The sequence below is a fragment of the Talpa europaea genome (assembly GCF_964194135.1).
Source record: "Talpa europaea genome assembly, chromosome: 11".
Lineage (NCBI taxonomy): Eukaryota > Metazoa > Chordata > Mammalia > Eulipotyphla > Talpidae > Talpa > Talpa europaea.
Genome location: NC_140078.1, coordinates 71176425 through 71194360, shown reverse-complemented (window position 1 = coordinate 71194360; position 17936 = coordinate 71176425). Strand labels below are relative to the sequence as shown.

The following is a 17936-nucleotide window of genomic DNA, read 5'->3' as shown; positions in this document are numbered from 1 at the left end:
TTTCAAGTGTACCATTAGATAAATTTTAGATCCAAACTTCAGAGCATTTTCATTACCCACAAAGTTTTCTTGTGTTAATTTGTAATCAGTTCCCACTCCCAACCCCAGGCAACTACTGATTATCTTTTTGTCTCTATAGTTTCACCTTTTCTAGAAATTTCATATAAGTGAAATTATACAATATGTAATCCTTTGTATGGCTTCTTTCACTCAGCGTAATGGTTTTAGGTTCATCCATGTTATATCTTTTGTCATTACTGCTTTCCTGTTTATTGCCAAATAATAACTTTCTGTTTTATAGATATACCACATTTTGTTCATCCATTCATTCAATTGTTGATGGATATTTGCGTTTCCTTTTTTTTTTTTAAGATAGATTTATTTATTTATAGAATAACTGGGGTGTAGGCCAGAGGTACGGGGGATGAGACGATTTACCAGAGACAGAGTTGGGAGCCAAACAGGTGGATCTAGTGAAATACACTGCTGAGGGGAGCAGTGGGCGAGACAAGAGAGGTCTGCTGTGCCATATGTGCGTTAGCTCCCAGGCGTGGGATCCAACTCACGCAGCAGTGATAGCACTGAGACTTAACGCCTATGCCACCAGGGAGGTCCCCTGTTTCCAATTTTTGACTGTTATAAGAAATATGCTGCTATGACCACTCATGATCAGGGCTTTATATGGACATGTTTTTTCATTTCTCTCAGTTATAGATCTGGGAGTAGATTGCTAGGTCATAGCAATGGTAAGTGTGTGTTTAATGTTTTCAGAAACTGCCAGACTATTCACTGAAGTGACTTTACTGTTTTACATTCCCACTAGCATTAGATAAGTTTTGTAACTTTTTTTTTTTTATAGAGGCATGTTTTATTTATTTATTTTGTTTGTTTGTTTGCTTTGTTTATACATGCACTGGGTACAGTCAGAAGCGCGGGAGGGTGAGAGAATTCACCAGAGCCAGAGCGGGGAGCAGAGCAGGCAGAAGGACTGAAGTACACTGCTGAGGGGAGCAGCGGGCGGCAGGAGAGGTCTGCACGCCATGTGGGACCCTCCTCCGGTGGCTGGGGAGCAGCTGGGGATCGAACCGGCGCCGCAGAGGCCGCGGGCAGCTTCGCAACCCAGCGCTCAACCGCTGCGCCACCGGGGAGGCCCCTGTAACTTTTTTTTTTTATATACATTCCAGTTTCTCTGGCACTTGGCACTGTCTGTCTTTTGGATTATAATCATTCTAGTGAGTGTGAAGTGGTATCTTGTATTTCCCTAATGATTAAGGTTATAATAAATATTTTCTTGTACTTATTTGCTATTCATATATTATTTTTTTTTGGGTCAGGCATCTGTTCAAATCTTTTGCCCATTTTTAAAAACTTGGCTCTTTGCTCATTACGTTGTATGAGTTCTTAATATATTCTGAATCCTTTATCAAATACACGATTTGCAGTTATTTTTTCCACCATCTGTGGTTTGTCTCCTCTGTTTTCTTACTAATGTCTTTTGAAGAGTGTCTAATTTTGATGGGACTTCAGTTTATAAATGTTTTTCTTTCAGAATTGTGCTTTTGGTGTCTTATATAAGAAATCTTTGCCTAAACCAAGGTCACAGAAATTTTCTTCTAGAAGTTTTCAATTTTATTAATTTTTTTCCTAAAGATTTATTTTATTTATGCTTACAAGAACTGGGGTACAGGCCAGAGGTACGGGAGGTGAGAGGATTCACCATAGACAGAGTGGGGAACAGAATAGGCAGACTGCTGAGGGGAGCAGTGGGCAAGACAGGAGAGGTCTGCCTCGCCAAGTGGGTTTCTCCCTGGCTGGCAGGGGATAGAACTCATGCTGCAGTGGCTGTGGATAACTTCACCGTGCTGTGCTTGACCCCTGGCGCCACTAGGGAAGACCGAAGTTTTCAATTTTATATTTAAATTTGTGAACTCTATTGAGTTAATTTTTGTATGGTACAAAGTGTCTACATTCTGTGTTTCATGTCTTTGTTTCATGTGATGGTGTTCAGTTATTCCAGAACCATAAACTGTCCTACACTTGAATTGCTGTGGCATCTTTGTTGAAAATGAACCATGAATGTATGAGGTTACTTTTGAAGTCTGTTTCATTGGTCTGTATGACTGTCCTTAAGTCAGTATGTCCACTGTCTTAATTATTGTAGTTTTAATAGTAAGTCTTGAAGTCAGATAGTGTAACTATTAATTTGTACCAAAAGAAGATCTGTTTTGATTTTAATTTTGATTGTTGTGTTCAGTGAATAGCTGTGTTAACCTGGTATGGTAGCTATAACTATATGTAATAACCATTGGGTGTTTTAAATGTGTCCAGTTGGAATTGGTATGTATTATAATTATATATTTTTGTGATTGGGCTAAATGAAATATATATTAAAATTTTAGCTTTCATTTGTTTGCTGCCATCTAGAAATACATTTGATTTTTATGTATTGATCTTGTACTATAGGATTTTTTTATCTTGTATTTTATTACTACATTAAATTCATTTATTCTAGTAGTAGTATTGTAGATTAGTTTAAAAACTTCTGTGTAAAGAGTCATTTAGGCATAGAGACATTTGCTTCCTTCCCAGTTTTTTATTAGGTCTTTTACTTTGCCTTTTTTCCCTCCTTTCCTTGTTGCCCTACTAGGGCCTCTGATATAATGTTAATTAAGGAAATGGTGAAAGTGGTCATCCCCCCATTTTCCTGATCTTGGATTTATGTTTTTCGTCAGTATAGATGTCCTGTATTAGATTTCACTTTTCTTCCTAATTTGCTGAGAATTTTTATCTTGAAAGAATTTGGATTTTGTCTGATGAGTTTTCTACATCTGTTGAAATGATCATTTGTCACCGCCCTCTCCCCACAAGCCATCCCCTTCTTTTGTTAAGAGGTTTTTGCATGTTAGGTCAGTCTTAACATTCCTGGGATAAACTTTAACTTGATGCATCCTTTTTTTATATTAATGACTTAAAATTTGCTCAAATATTTGGATTGATTTTTGTGTCTATATTCATTTATGTATTTGTTAGATTTGTGTATCAGGGTTATGTTAGTCTTTCTTTTTTTTAAGATTTATTTATGCAGGGCCTCCCCAGTGGTGCAGTGGTTGAGCACTGGGTTGCGAAGCTGCTCGCAGCCTCTGCAGCGGCGCGCATTCAATCCCCGCCGCTGGCAAGGGTCCCACATGGCGCAACAGACCTCTCCTGCTGTGTCCACCGCTCCCCTCAGCAGTGTACTTCGTCAGTCTGTCTGTTCTGGTCTCCCGCTCTGGCTCTGGTGAATTTTCTCACCCTCCCGTGCTTCTGACTGTACCCCCCAGTGCTTGTATAAATAAATAAATAAATCTTTTTTTTAATGGATAAATAAATCCTAAAAAAAATTATTTATGCATACAAGAGCTGAGGTGTAGGCAAGAGGTATGGGGGGTGAGAAGATTCACAAGAGACAGAGTGGGGAGCAGAACAGGTGGTTTGACTGAAATACACTGCTGAGGGGAGCAGCAGGCAAGACAGGAGAAGTCTGCTGTGCCTTGTAGGTTAGCTATGGAGCTCATGCTGCAGTGGCTGTCAATAGCTTGATAGCTGAGACTTTAACCCCTGCACCACCAGGGAGGCCCAATTTTGTGAGAATTTTTGATCATGAATTCAATGTATTAAAAATGGAAGGCTATTCAATTTTTTTTTTTAATTTTGTGTTAGTTTCGGTTAAATATTTTTTTTTTTTTTATAGAGGCATGTTTTTATTTATTTATTTATTTATTTATTTGCTTGCTTGTTTTGTTTATACATGCACTGGGTACAGTCAGAAGCGCGGGAGGGTGAGAGAATTCACCAGAGCCAGAGCGGGGAGCAGAACAGGCAGAAGGACCGAAGTACACTGCTGAGGGGAGCAGCGGGCGGCAGGAGAGGTCTGCGCACCATGTGGGACCCTCCTCGGGTGGCCGGGGAGCAGCCGGGGATCGAACCGGCGCCGCCGAGGCCGCGGGCAGCTTCGCAACCCAGCGCTCAACCGCTGCGCCACCGGGGAGGCCCGGTTAAATATTTTTTCAAGGAACTTTCCAATTTCGCCTAAGATATCAAATTGCTTAGAGTTGTTCATAATTTTCCACTGTTTTCCTTTGAATATGTAAGATTTATAGGATTAATCTTTTACCTGGTTATTGGTAATTTGTATTTTTCAAAGTAATTGTTCTGAAGTTTTTATCAATTTTGTTGACCTTTTAAAAAATCAATTTTTGAATGATTGGTTTTCACTGTTCTATTTCTGTTTTATTTATATTCTTTTCACTTTGAGTATAGTCATCCTTCTAGCTTCTTATCATGAGCCCTTATATCATGATTTTTGGATCTTTCTTTCTTTTCTAGTATAAACGTTTACAATTGTAAATTTCGCCATAGGCATTATATTGGTTGCTATCATGTAACTCAAAACATTTGCTAATTTATCTTGTGACTTCTTTGACACACAGGTTGTATATATGTGTGTTCTTTAATTTCCAAATATTTGCTACAAAGAATGGCATTCTTTTTTTATATATATTTTTGCATCGTTTTTCATTTTTGCACAATGTATGCTTTTTCATCTTGGTTATAGTCCCCATACAACTCCCACCCCCCTTATTGTGACTATAATCCCTCCTACCTTCCTACACTCCCCCCTAGTGTGTCTCTGGCTTATAGTTGCTTGTTGATTTTGACTTTTACTTTATTATAATTAGTCTTTCTCCTGGTCCCTTATTTAGATTTTCTAAATTCCTGCTATGAGTGAGACCATCCAGTATTTTTCTTTTTCTTTCTGGCTTAATTTGCTGAGCATGATCCCTTCCAACTCCATCCATGTTGCTGCAAATTACAAGAGTTTATCTTTATTGGTTGCTGAGTAGTATTCCATTGTGTGCATGTACCACATCTTCTTGATCCTGTCATCTATTTTTGTGCATTTGGGTTGTTTCCATAGCTTAGCTATTGTAAATAGTGCTGCTATAAACATGGGGGTGCAGGTGCCCTTTGGAATTAATGTTTCTGTGTCCTTTGGGTAAATACCTAGGAGTGGAATTGCTGGGTCATAAAGAAGCTCCATCTTTAGCAGGATGAGGAATCTCCACACAGCTCTCCATAGTGGTTGGACCAGTTTGCACTGCCACCAGCAGTGCAGGAGAGTTCCTTTTTCTCCACATCCTCACCAACATTTGTTGTTGCTAGTTTTGCTAGAATTGCTAGTTGCTAGTGTTGCTAGAATCTCCTCCTCTAGAATTGCCATTCTCACTGGCGTAAGGTGGTATCTCATCGTAGTTTTGATTTGCATTTCCCTGATTGCAAGTGATGCTGAACATTTTTTCATGTGCCTGTTGCCTATTCGCCTTTCCTCTTTAGAGAAGGTCTTTTTTAGCTCTTCTGCCCATGGCATTCTTGACAGAGAACAGTAAGGGAACTATATGGACTCCAGGGGGACATGGTGCAAGGGTAGATCCTGATCACTTTTCTACTAAACCTTAAGGTTTGCCTTGTCAGCATCAGAGAACAGTAATGGGTTTTAAACAGGGTGAAATGGATGCTAGCAAGATGTAAGAACTCTGTAAGAATTGTCAGTTACTGTTACTATTGCGTGGAAGCCTCTGGAAATTTATCCTGAGGATTGTGGAGCTGGAGGGATACAGACAGTAGGTACTGGTGTATGAATATAGGATTCTTTTCCCTTGTCCAGTGAGGCTCTTCTGATGGGAATACTTAGGAAATGCAGAATTCCGAATGGTAAGGAAGAGTGAGGCAAAAGAAAAGGCCAAGGATCTTAGCTTGGAAGTGTGATGCCTCCAGAGAGGAAGTAGAAGAGCACATTTAGAGTACCTGAACAGGTTTTATAAGAGACTCATCACATGAGCCCAAGCGGGGTGTTAAGGCAGAGGGAATTTAAGTGTCAGATTCTACCAATAAGATATAAAGCTTGAGAAAAGTTTTTTGAATTTGGCAACAAGTGCATTTATATTGCTTGGTTTATGTGTATAAAGAATACTTTAGTATATCTTCTGTTAGCAATTCTGAACAGATTGAAATTCAGCAATGAAAGTCAATATATTGTCAAATTATGAATCAAATTGAATTAAAATAAGAAATAATCCATGGGTTTTTGACTTCTGATTTTGGTAGTTAGACTATTAAACTTTCTTCTTTTTTTTGTGGGACCCTCGCTGGTGGCTGGGGAATGACTCGGAGCTGCAGAGGCTGCAGGCAGCCTCGCAGCCCAGCACTCAACTGCTGCACCACCAGGGGAGGCCCCTAGGCTATTAAACTTTCTAAAGTATTATATATAAATTATCAAACATGATTCTTGAGAATAGAATGATTGGGAGTGGAGATAGGAAAACATCTTGTTTAATCTATATTTTAATTCATTGTAACGTCTCTTTGTTTTGTTTTCTCAAATTTTATACCTATGTGGTTTGAGGCATTATAACTATTCTTAACTCATAGTCTTATCAATGTTCAAAGTGACTCAAAGATATTACCAGTTTAGGGTTTGCAGTTTCTACAGGTGAGACTAGGCACATTGGAAATAATGACCCATACCCATTGAGAGAGCCCTTCTATGGCCTCTCAGATGGAAAAAATGGTAGGTTGTTTCTTTCTTAATGAGTAGAGACTCAGATTAATCTGGAATTACCTTAGTGCTCTAAATTTTTGGGTAAGAAATTTCCTAGTTTCTTGTTTCTAGTCTTCCACTGGTATTTCCAAAAATAGAGAAAGGACTCATAAATCAACAAGACTTATAATCTTATTATTTTTACCTCACAGGTCTGCAGATTTATCTCAAATATGACAAAGCTATATATGCTTCTTCTTGAGTCATTAGGTTTGTATTGTTAGTTGGTTGGTTTGCTCACTTTTCCAAGGTTGATTACCCATTTTCCTTTTGGAGGTTTGACCTTTTCATTATAAGTCCTTTTTGATAATACATGATACTGACTACTAACCAGTTGTAGTTTCTTGATCAAAACAGTTTGGCAAGAGTTCCTCTTGGCTCTGCTAAAAAGTTTTTTTTTCCTCCATAATTGAACACATACAGAAGAGTGGAAGACTTTGACTTCCTCGGTTGTGAATTGTTGATTCAGAATGGATTGCTGGGCTCCTTGAGCATTGAACACTAATAGGTATTATATTCTTAAGACAAGAATTTTATCTTAAATGTTTTAATGTCCATATCATTTGTCCTGGCCCTCCTGCTGAAGGTGGGTTAAGTATTGGCTGCTCCCCCAATCTGTTGCTGCCCACAAATTACCTGAAGTCACTTCCTCTAGGAAATTGGTGGGGGCTTGGGTGTACTGCCTTATTTTTCCTATGCTCTAAATCAGGGAGGAGATGACCTGCCTGCTTATAATACTTTAAAAAAAAATAAAGATTGATTGATTGATTTAGACAAGAACTGGGGTACAGGCCAGAGGTGCGGGGGGGTGGGGGAGGTGGAGGTGAGAGGATGCACCAGAAACAGAGTGGGAAGCAGAACAGGCAGACTGACTGAAATACACTGTTGAGGGGAGCAGTGGGCCAGTCAGGAGAGGTCTGCTGGCCAGGGATTAAACTCGTGCTGCAGAGGCTGTGGATAGCTTCACAGTCCTGTGCTTAACCCCTTGCACCACCAGGGAGGCCCTGATAATACTTTTTAGCATGAATTCTAGGCACGCCACTTCTGTGCTGCTTTTGCTCAGAGAACCTTTGGAACCTGACTTCCCTAAGGATCTTCCCTGGTGTCCTTTACTGGGTGAAGTGCATTGTTGCATAAGTTAATATCTCAGAATTCTTTCAGGTTTATAATGAATTATTAAGGGAAAGAATCACTGTGTCTATAATATACTATCAATATAATATGGGCAGTTCTGACATTCCCATTTGTGATGTGGGAATCACAGTAGTGCCTCCTGCAGAAGGCTGGTGGGAGGTGTGTACAGCTGAGACATGTGTGCTTACTGTCTTGTATATATTGATATATTGGTGGCTGTTGGCACTAAAAGAATAGATTCATACCACTTGCCTGTTCCTTTTATAAAGTGCTACATGCACCCTTCACATTTTCTTTTCTCCCCAGAATCTCCTCCTCTAGGATATTCTGAGTTACTCATCAGTGGACTTGTGGACTTAGACTGCTGTACATGGCTAGGACTCCTCTGTGTTTTTTTGGGTGGGGAGTGCCTTTACTGAGACCTTTAATAAAATTTTCAGTTTCAACAGAGGGCTGTGTTGTTTTCTATTAACTGCACCTGGTGTGCTAATTCTGAAGGTTTGTTGCTGCTATTGGTAATATTGAGATCAAGGAATCACCAGGTATAGTGTTAAAATTCTGTTTCTTCAGGAAGGTTCTAAAATTCCACAGATTAAAAATGAAATGATCAGTTTGTATTGAGTGTGCTTAATATATATATTGAATTCTGTGTTGAGTTAAATTCTGGATTATGTGGATTGGTGAGAGGCAACCTGACTCCAGTTCTTTAAAACTATCTATGAAAGTAAGGGGAAGTGACTGCTGTACATGGCTAGGACTCCTCTGTGTTTTCCGGGTGGGGAGTGCCTATGCTGAGACCTGGTAGACACTGCGTGGTGAAACATTTAGAAACCAGGACAGAAAGCAGTCGGGTGTAAGGCTGAGTAGGCCTAATTGAGTAAGAGATGACAGAAAAAGTTCCAACAAGGAACTCATCCAAAAATAGTGTCACTATAAAAAAAAAAAAAAAGTGTCACTATCATGTTTTTTAAAAAATATTTGTAATCAAAAGCTACATTCAAGCAGTTCTTAAGTATAAACTAAATGTTTTATTTATTTTCACTTTGTGATAGTGTTCTATTGTGGACAAATAGTTTTGATGCAGTTAGAAGAAATGTCAGCTATATAATTCAAGAGTCCAGGACCTAAAGTCTGTGGGCCTCAGTAAGAAAATATAGCAGTGTTACTTTGGCAGATGTTTCTTACCTTGCAGGGAAGGTAACTGAAGTCTCAGCCCTTACTGAAGTTCTTATTTTCTCCAGATGTACCTGGGTTATAGAACAGAAAGAAACTGCACAGTCTTTGATACTAATTCTGAATTAGGAATGACTTGAGTTCTAAGAACAGGGCTCATGTATTGGTCACTATATATTTTCTCCCCTGCAATTGTATCAGTGTAGCAGGTATGCTGTACCTTACAGGTCCTTGGTAGCTCCTATTGAAAGACTAACTCCACTGAACAGAGTACCGAATCCAGTGTATGATCTCTTCACTCCTAACCACAAGTGCTCTCCTCTTTTCTCCTTGATACAGTAGCACCCTCTTGCTGTGTGGTATTATCTGGGGAAGCCTTATGTAGGCCTCTAGACATATTGAGTGACATACCAGTCTTGACACTCAGGATATTCTGTTTTGTAAGTAGCTTACCTTCCTCCACCCCCATTTACAAAATGCCTCGAATATAACATATACATGCTATCTTGTGATTATCTTCTTTAACCTAACTTGAAATGTGAGCATCTTTCTTTTTCATTGAATTTACTTCTGCAACATCCTTTTCACTGGCTGCATAGTCGTCCATTTCATGGATCTGCCATGCATTATTTATCTAGTTCCTTTCTCTTGGACAATTATTTCTAATTTTTTGCTCTTGTAAATAACACTGTAGTGCACATATCTTTGAACATTACTGAAGAATTTACAAAAGTAGAATTGCTAACTTAAAGCACCTATTAAGGCTCTTTGATAACCATAACCAATTTGCCTTAAATGCCCCCTAAGAGAATATAAGGGCCAGAAAGATTGCCCACAGATTTTTTAATTATTCTTGCAGTAAAAAAAAAAAAAAAAAAAAAGGAGGGAGTTGGGGGAGTCTTGTTTGCAGGGTTTATATAGGAAAATACAAGATTGGACATTTTCTGCAAGTAACAGGTCTAATTAGAGGTGACTTCCCAAGTGTGTTGTCCGACAGCAGCTTGAGAGGTCATGTAGCCTATTCAGGAATCCATAGCTCTTTTGCTTAGTTTAGGCATTGGGTTATTTTCTGTGGATGGGGTGGTTTCAAATCAAACCAATTTATTGGAAGGGTTGTTGAGGAAAACAAAGAGAAAAATCAAGAGATCCATGAAACCCCTGATATTGTAAGAGGAACTTAAAAGAACAAAAAGTAGAACCATGGAAAAGAATTTGGAAATCAAGCCTGGGCCTGGTATAGACACAACTGTATACATTTCTCAAAATGTGGAGTACTCTGTAAGAAACTACAGTTATATATATATTTTTTTCTTTCTCCTTTCTAGGTATCTCATTCAGTTGCTAAACTTATATTAGTTAATTTCCACTGGCAAGTCACAGAGATATTGGACAGGTAAGGTGTTTGGGGGAGGAGAGAAGGCATCTCCCATACATAGCTCCTCTCTGCCCACCACCAGTGATGGAATCTGTCCTTACAATATGTATATTGTGTTTTTAAAACACTGGGTCATGTTGTTTATCCTTTTCCCCTCTCAATATATTGGGAACATTTCCTCATGTTTTCAACATTATAACCCATTTTTAATGCTGGCAAGTATTTCTTCACATAGATATTCTATACTTTTCCCAAACTCCTAATGTTGAACAGGGCATTTAGTGACAATTTGTGTGCCATTGTTAATTTTTAGCTAGTGCCTTTCTAAATAACTCTTGCCATCGTCTCTAGTTATTTCTTTTGTCTACATGAAGTGAGGAATGAAGCATAACATACATATTACCTTCAGAAAAGGTTTGCCAGTTTACTACCCACTTCCAGTACCAGAGCTCTCACCCCTCTGCAAGTCTGGCCTACACCCTAGTTCTTCTACGCAAAAATAAATAAAATCTTAAAAAAAAAATGCTAGTGTGAAAACTAGGAATAAAAAATAATTGAAGAAAGCATCCTGACTAGGTAAAATAAGGAAATCTTGTATATGAAGACACAATTGTTCCCTGCTCAGATTCTTGGTATCCCGGTAATGTATTTTACCTGGGCTTTAGGTAACACTTGTATTGCCACATGGTAATTGTTTTCGTTTAACTGATGTATTGTTGGTTTACATGTGTTTTTTTAAATGAGCTTTTTAAAAAAGATTTTATTTTATTTATTTATGCATGCAAGAACTGGCATGTGGGCCAGAGGTGCAGAGGGGCGGGAGGATTCACCGAAACAGAGTGGGAAGCAGAACAGGCAGATCTACTGAAATACACTGCTTTGAGGGGAGCAGCGGGCAAGACAAGAGAGGTTTGCTTTGCTATATGGGTTAGCTCCCTGGCCGGGGTTCAAAAACTCATGCTGCAGTGGCTGGCGATCGCTTGATAGTACTGAGACTTTTTACCCCTGCACCACCAGGGAGGCCTCAATTTGCATATTTTTATTTTTAAATTTATTTGTCATACCCCTTTCTGGAAAAGGATTAAATTTTTATTATAAAATACTTCCTTTTTAAAAGTAAGTGTGAAACAACTATGAACCAGAGACACACTTTGGGGTGGAGAGGGAGGGATTGGGGTCAAAATCGGGGGGGTTGCAATTGTATGGGGAATATAAAAAAAAAGTAAGTGTGAGGGCCTCCTCAGTGGCGCAGCGTATTGAGCGCAGCGCTGTGAAGCTGTCCACAGCCTCTGCAGCGTGGGTTCGATTTCCGGCCAGCCAGGGAGATTCCCACATGTCACAGCAGACCTCTCCTGTTGTGCCTGCTGCTCCCCTTAGCAGTGCTTTCCGTCTGTCTGCCTCTTCTGCTCCCCACTCTGGTGAATCCTCTCACCTCTGGCACCTCTGGCCTGTACCCCTGCTCTTGTATAAATAAAAAATAAATCTTAAAAAAAAAAGAAAGTGAGGTGGGGGGAAACAGACATAGGTTTTTTGTTGTTTTTTTTTAAAGATTTATTTATACAAGCACTGGGTACAGTCAGAAGTGCAGGAGGGTGAGAGAATTCGCCAGAGCTGGGAGCAGAGCAGGCAGAAGGACCGAAGTACACTGCTGAGGGGAGCAGTGGGCGGCAGGAGAGGTCTGCATGCCATGTGGGACCCTCCTCCAGTGGCCAGGGAGCAGCAGGGAATCGAACCGGAGCTGCAGAGGCTGCGGGCAGCTTCGCAACCCAGCGCTCCACCACTGCGCCACCGGGGAGGCCCCAGACAGACATAGGTTTTAAAGAATAAAGAGAATACCCAATTAGGAAACTCTCTGACCTTCATTCAGAGTTCCATGGTCATGGTCTCTGCTTGACCACAATTCCTCCTTCCTTTCTAACGGGATTGGTATTGATCATTTTCTTATTTATTCTAACTTATGTATCTTTCAGGTTTGTATGCTTTTAGAATTTTATAGACAGACATGGAATCATACTGTATATGTTTTTCAACTTTTTAAATTAACAAGTTTGCATATTTTGATATCCTATCCTCCTGTCAAAAGCCATTTGTGAGTTTTTAGTTTTTTGCTATTATAATAATGTAGCTCTGAAAACTCTTGTATGTAAAACTCCTAGTGTCACATAATTTTTTTAGGGTTAAGGCTAGAAAATAAATTGCTGGCCTATAACTTTACTAGATAATACCAAAGTGTTTTCGAATATGATTGCACCATACTGCATGCCCACCAGTGATGTTTGAATGTTCCTAACACTGTCAGACTCAAAGTTTTGCATTTTGTTGGTGGGTGTAAATGGTACTTGTCTTTTCATTTCAATGTCCCAGATTGTTAAGGAGGTTGAGCCTCTTTTCATATTTAATGGCCATTTGTGCTTCCTCTTCTGTGACATGCTCGTTAATGTCTTTTGCCCATTTTTAAAGTTACTTTATTTATTCAAATACACTTTTAGGAGTTTTTATTTTCTGTTTATCAGTCCTTTGCCAGTTAGGCCTGTGTTGAATTCACTTCAGTTTATAACTTAGTGACTTCACTTTATGGTGTCTTCTGATGAACTGAAATTCTTAAATGTAGCATAATTTGTCAGACTTTTCCTTGTCTTAAATCCTTCCCTATTCCTAAGACATAGAGATATGTGATGTCTATATTTTCAAAAAGGGTTTGAAGTAGATATGGTCCTGCATAAGTATTTTTCTTTACAGTTCAGTGCATTTGAAGTAGGGTTTTATTTTCATACCAGTTGAGAACTAAAAAAATTGAAAGGGAACAAAATATTTGTACCAAGGTAAAAGGAAGCCTGGTTCTATGAGAAGAAAATTAGACACAAAGACACTTCAGTATGACCGCAACACATGTTGATCTATCCTATTTTTGTTCAGAGGCAAAAATGTCTTCACTTTCTGATTCCCTTTATTTTGTTTTGTAGATACAAGTCTAATTCTGCACAACTCCTTGTTGAAGCTCAAGTTCAGCCCAATCCATCAAAACATGTAAGTGTCTCCTGCTTGAGCGAAGCTTCTCCTAATGTACCTGATTCTCGTGTGGTTTACAGTGTTACTGAAAGAGATCTTGTTTTGTTTATTATAGTTTAATATGCCCAAGGTATTTGTTCAACTGTATAACTAATTTCCATTTCCATTGTAGTTTGAAAAATTACCTCATCAATGAGGAGTAAATCACAGCCAGTGAATCAAGGCTCTCTCCAGCTTTGCCTTCCTCTGTGCTAACAGCCTGCACGCCATTCCTGAAGGGTTCCTTGGTGTTCTCAAGCTGGCTTTTTACTGCTTGTGCTTTCCCTGGCCTCTAATTTCCAGAGGCTATCTCTATTTATAGGAATGGAATTCACCTTTATAGACCCAGATGCAAGCTGCCTGTCATAAAACCTGTCTCCTATGATGACTCCTTTCCAAACATCTCTAGTTATATCTTTAACCCTTCACAAATACGTTGCTGTGATTCACTCGTAACTTTTCAATCCCCTATCAGACTATAAGTACCTTAAGAATAGGAACTGTGTCTTACAATGCATGGCAGGTTTCAGTGTACCAAGGAGTTCAACAAATATTTGCTGAATGAACGAGGGTCATGTCAAAAAACTCTCAGGAGGGAGAATTAAGGCTCTGATCACCATATAACGTTTGTAGCCTCTAAGGGGTAAAAGTTTCAGGGACATACTGGATGAATATGAGAACATAGTCTTTTTCCTCAAATTGTTTTTTTGTATTCCTAGGAACTAACAAAAAGCTTGTGTAAACTTGTAGTGGACTTTTCTGTTGGTTTGTAGTTTTGACTGGATTTCTTTGTGAGTTTGTGTACCTTGGAATTCATAATTTAAAGTTACGTGTTCGTATCCTAGAAGAGTTTCTTCCCTAGTAGGACTCTTTCTCATCCTCTAGATCGATTGTATGTCACATCTTTTTGATATGGTAAGGATGAACTTGGTAAAAGCCATATTTTGTGTTTGGGGCATATTGATATGGGAAAACCACTGTCCTTGACAAGTAAAACTGTACTTTGAGCTATTAGAGGCTATTACATGCTCAGCCTGTAAGAACCTTTGTGACCAGGTTTTGAGAGACAACCCTGTGCTGTGCTGAATGGTGGCAATTTACAAAAGAAACTCAGTAGCTATTAAAAGAAGTTGGACTGTATGATTCTGTTGCCAATTCTGAAATCCTGAGCTTTTCAGCCTGACAGTTTTATAAGTCACTGTAAATTCTCATTTCAGCCTTCTCTCTGCCTCTCAGAATCCTAGTGATTCTGTAATCCAGCCCTTCAGGAAGCCTTCCTGATAAATGCTCTGCTTAGAAATCTTAGGACTTGTAGAATCCACGCATTGCAGTGAGTTCTAACACTGTTACAGGGTCAGGATCCTCCCATGCCTGTTATGGCTCTGCCTCTCTCTCCCCAGGTCCCCACAGCCCATCCCCCTCACCATTGTGCAGTGTGTATGCAGTTTGTACGGAAAGAAAACCTACTCTCTTTGGCCTGTCAGCACCAGTTTTGCCGCAGCTGCTGGGAACAGCACTGCTCAGTACTTGTCAAGGACGGCGTGGGTGTTGGTGAGTCTGTTGTAGAATTTGTAAAAAGTTGGCATGAAGTATTTATCTTCAGCTCTGTCCTTTTGGGTACTCAGGTCAACTGAGTGTTTTCTTCTGAGCCTGATTGAGTTTTTTATTTTTAGAACCATTGATTTTCCAAACACATCAGTCTGACCAGTGGCAAGGTTTCCCTAGCCTTCAGCAAAATTAGAATATTAAATCCTATTGTTGGAGCATATATATATATATATATATATATATATATATATATATATATATAAAATAGTGTAAGGGCAAGGCTACTTCTCTTACCTTTTGGGAGAAATGTTCTTTAAACTGCCTACCCTATCTCGTTCTTCAAGTGGCAGCCATAACTCTGAAACACCCAGAGCTTGCTGCTGTTTAGGTAACAGCACAAATCAAATTTGATGATCAGCTACAGGGTATTTATTATACTATGACTTGATAATAATACTAAATCAGCATCCCATTAATTGTATTTGCAAAATTCATTGTGTTGGTGATAATCACTTATATACAATGTCACAAAGCTAAATTGTTAATCAAGAACCCTATAGAATTTTTTAAATGATTTTATTTTTTAGTGGTACTACTTGTGATAAATATATAATTTGGGGTATTGTAGTTGTATCACCGTGAAAATATTAGTTTGTCTTTGAATAAATTGTTCCTTCAGGTGTCCCCATGTGAAATTAATTTGTGATTGAACTCTGGGCAAATAAATTACAGTCTGTCTTCTGGAATACTGATTTCCATTGGGTTGTATTTGTTCAACAGGAGTCTCTTGCATGGCTCAAGACTGCCCACTCCGAACACCAGAGGACTTTGTGTTTCCGTTGCTGCCCAATGAAGAATTGAGAGACAAATACAGGCGCTACCTCTTCAGGGACTATGTGGAGGTATGGCCAGTGTTTATTGTTGTGTCCTCTGTCTTCTTAGGCCTGCTTTCCGTAAGATGCGCACCACAATGACTATAGACTAGACTACCATAGGTGCTGTCATTTGAAGAAAGAGCTCCATGGCTCTAATAAAAATGTTAAATCAGTAGAGTGCTAGTGAAGAACACAGGCGCCCTGGAGTCTGTTGTGTGCATCCCAGGTCTGTTGCTTATCACCATCAACCCCTCTGAGCCTTGGGATTCTTTTATAGAATGGCCAGGCATCCCACCTTACACATAGTTATTTTAGCTATTCTGTGTCAGGGAATGAACACAGATCAGGGGTGATTACTCCTCGTGGCTCATTGGGTATTTCAGAACAGAGAAGGAATATTGCGTCTGGTGCAATTTGGAAATTTATCCAGGATTCCAGCACAGTCACTTTGGGGGTCTTTGCCTCTATTGGACTAGACCTGGTGGTCTAGTGGATGGGGCTTGCTTATTTCATGCAGCATAGTTTCCATCTTTTATGTCTATGCTTATTAGATTGAGTAATAGTTTGGGTCTTCTCGTGCACATGTGGCAGGATAAACAAAGTGCCTTGCTCCTTATATTGTTTGCTGCCTTTGGTAGATGCCTTATCATTGAGCTCCAGAGTCTTCTGCACAGCTGATTGGAATCTTTCTAAAGTCCCTATGCACTTTTTACCTCAGAGATACAGTTCTGTATTACATTTTGTAATTTAACCATACATCATTCTACTGAGTTGCTACATAGTTTAAGGTAAACATTCAAACGTCCTCTTTAGTATCTGGCTAATGTCCAGTCTTCATGGTATCCATCCTGAATTTCTATAGCTTCTTGATACAAATCATCAATTGAAAGAACAGAAGGCATTTAAGCACTCAGGGAGATCTAATTTGGAGGCAACAATTAGGGGATGTCTTCATTGTTTCCTCTTGATGTGTTCACAGAGTCACTACCAGCTCCAGCTATGCCCTGGTGCAGACTGCCCCATGGTTATCCGGGTACAGGAGCCCAGAGCTCGCCGAGTGCAGTGTAATCGGTGCAATGAGGTCTTCTGGTAAGAGTGAGTGTGGGTGCCGAGCAGTCCTGGGCTCGTGCTTTATCCTCCTCCAAAACACCACTGCTGTCCCTCTGAAGGTGGGGTTGGGAGCAACAAGGTCTTTGAGCCAGAAGAGCAGTTCTGCTCCAATCAGAGTTTGTACCTAGCACTGCCTGTTCCGTGAGGTGTTTAATAAAGCTTATTCTGGTGACAAGAGTGGCATAGATTCTTAGTATATATGTTATAGTTAATGCTACTAAAACTGGCTCAGAGTTTGTGTCTGGGTGTCCGTCTACCTATACAGATAATTCACATAATCCTATCTTTGAAAATTTGCAACTTTTGGCATTTTAATCTTTGTTTGGCCTTTCTTGGCTAATTCCTTTAAACTATCGTTCATGAAAGTAGTTACATCTACTTGGGTAAACATTTACCCTTGTTTAGGAAATATGACAGGAATAGTTAATATGTACTGAAGTCGTAGCAGGAAAAGGCACTATCTTTTTTACCTTTCTTCCCACAACTGTGCATGATTGCTACTGTTGTTACCCTTATGTTATAGGTGAGGAAATTGAGTACAAGGTAATGACAGAGCCTAATTGGGTTGTCTGTCCTCATCACACCTCCCTAGAAGATTCACGGTGGGGCTTCAGAGAAACAACATGGAAAATATGTGTGCACTTACGCCTGCCTTTCGTGACTTTGTTGGAAAGATCATAGTTGAGCATCACTAATAGAATTGCTACCCATCTTTTGCAATCCACATTGTGAACTTTCCCCCCTGGGCTATGTATTAGACTAACTGCCTGAGAGCCTTTACTATCTACAAAGAGGTGCTGGCTTGGACAAAAGGGAAATCCAAGCCACAGGAGCCTAAACCAGATGAGTGCTGAGGATTGTTTTGCTTATTTTAAGTTTCAAGTGTCATCAGGTCTATCACACCCCTACATGTTTCACAAATTCTGGTGTTTGTGCTTCCTGTGTGCAGATCTGGCTGGGAGGCAAACTGGGGCTCCCAAAAGTAGATCTCAGTCTTGCCTTGGGTCTGAGCCAAAGTATCCTTTTCAGAGCACCT

At 39.6% G+C, this 17936-nt stretch overlaps 1 protein-coding gene across 1 annotated transcript in view; it reads left to right on the top strand.

Annotated features, from left to right (window-relative positions):
- Positions 1 to 17936, top strand: part of ARIH2 (ariadne RBR E3 ubiquitin protein ligase 2) — a gene marked incomplete at both ends in the record, with an annotated part of 44308 nt that overhangs the window by 18489 nt on the left and 7883 nt on the right. Inside the window, 5 exon segments of the mRNA XM_084246750.1 lie at positions 10270 to 10337; positions 13283 to 13346; positions 14768 to 14918; positions 15696 to 15817; positions 16770 to 16879. Of these exon segments, the coding sequence (XP_084102876.1) occupies positions 10270 to 10337; positions 13283 to 13346; positions 14768 to 14918; positions 15696 to 15817; positions 16770 to 16879 (515 nt within the window).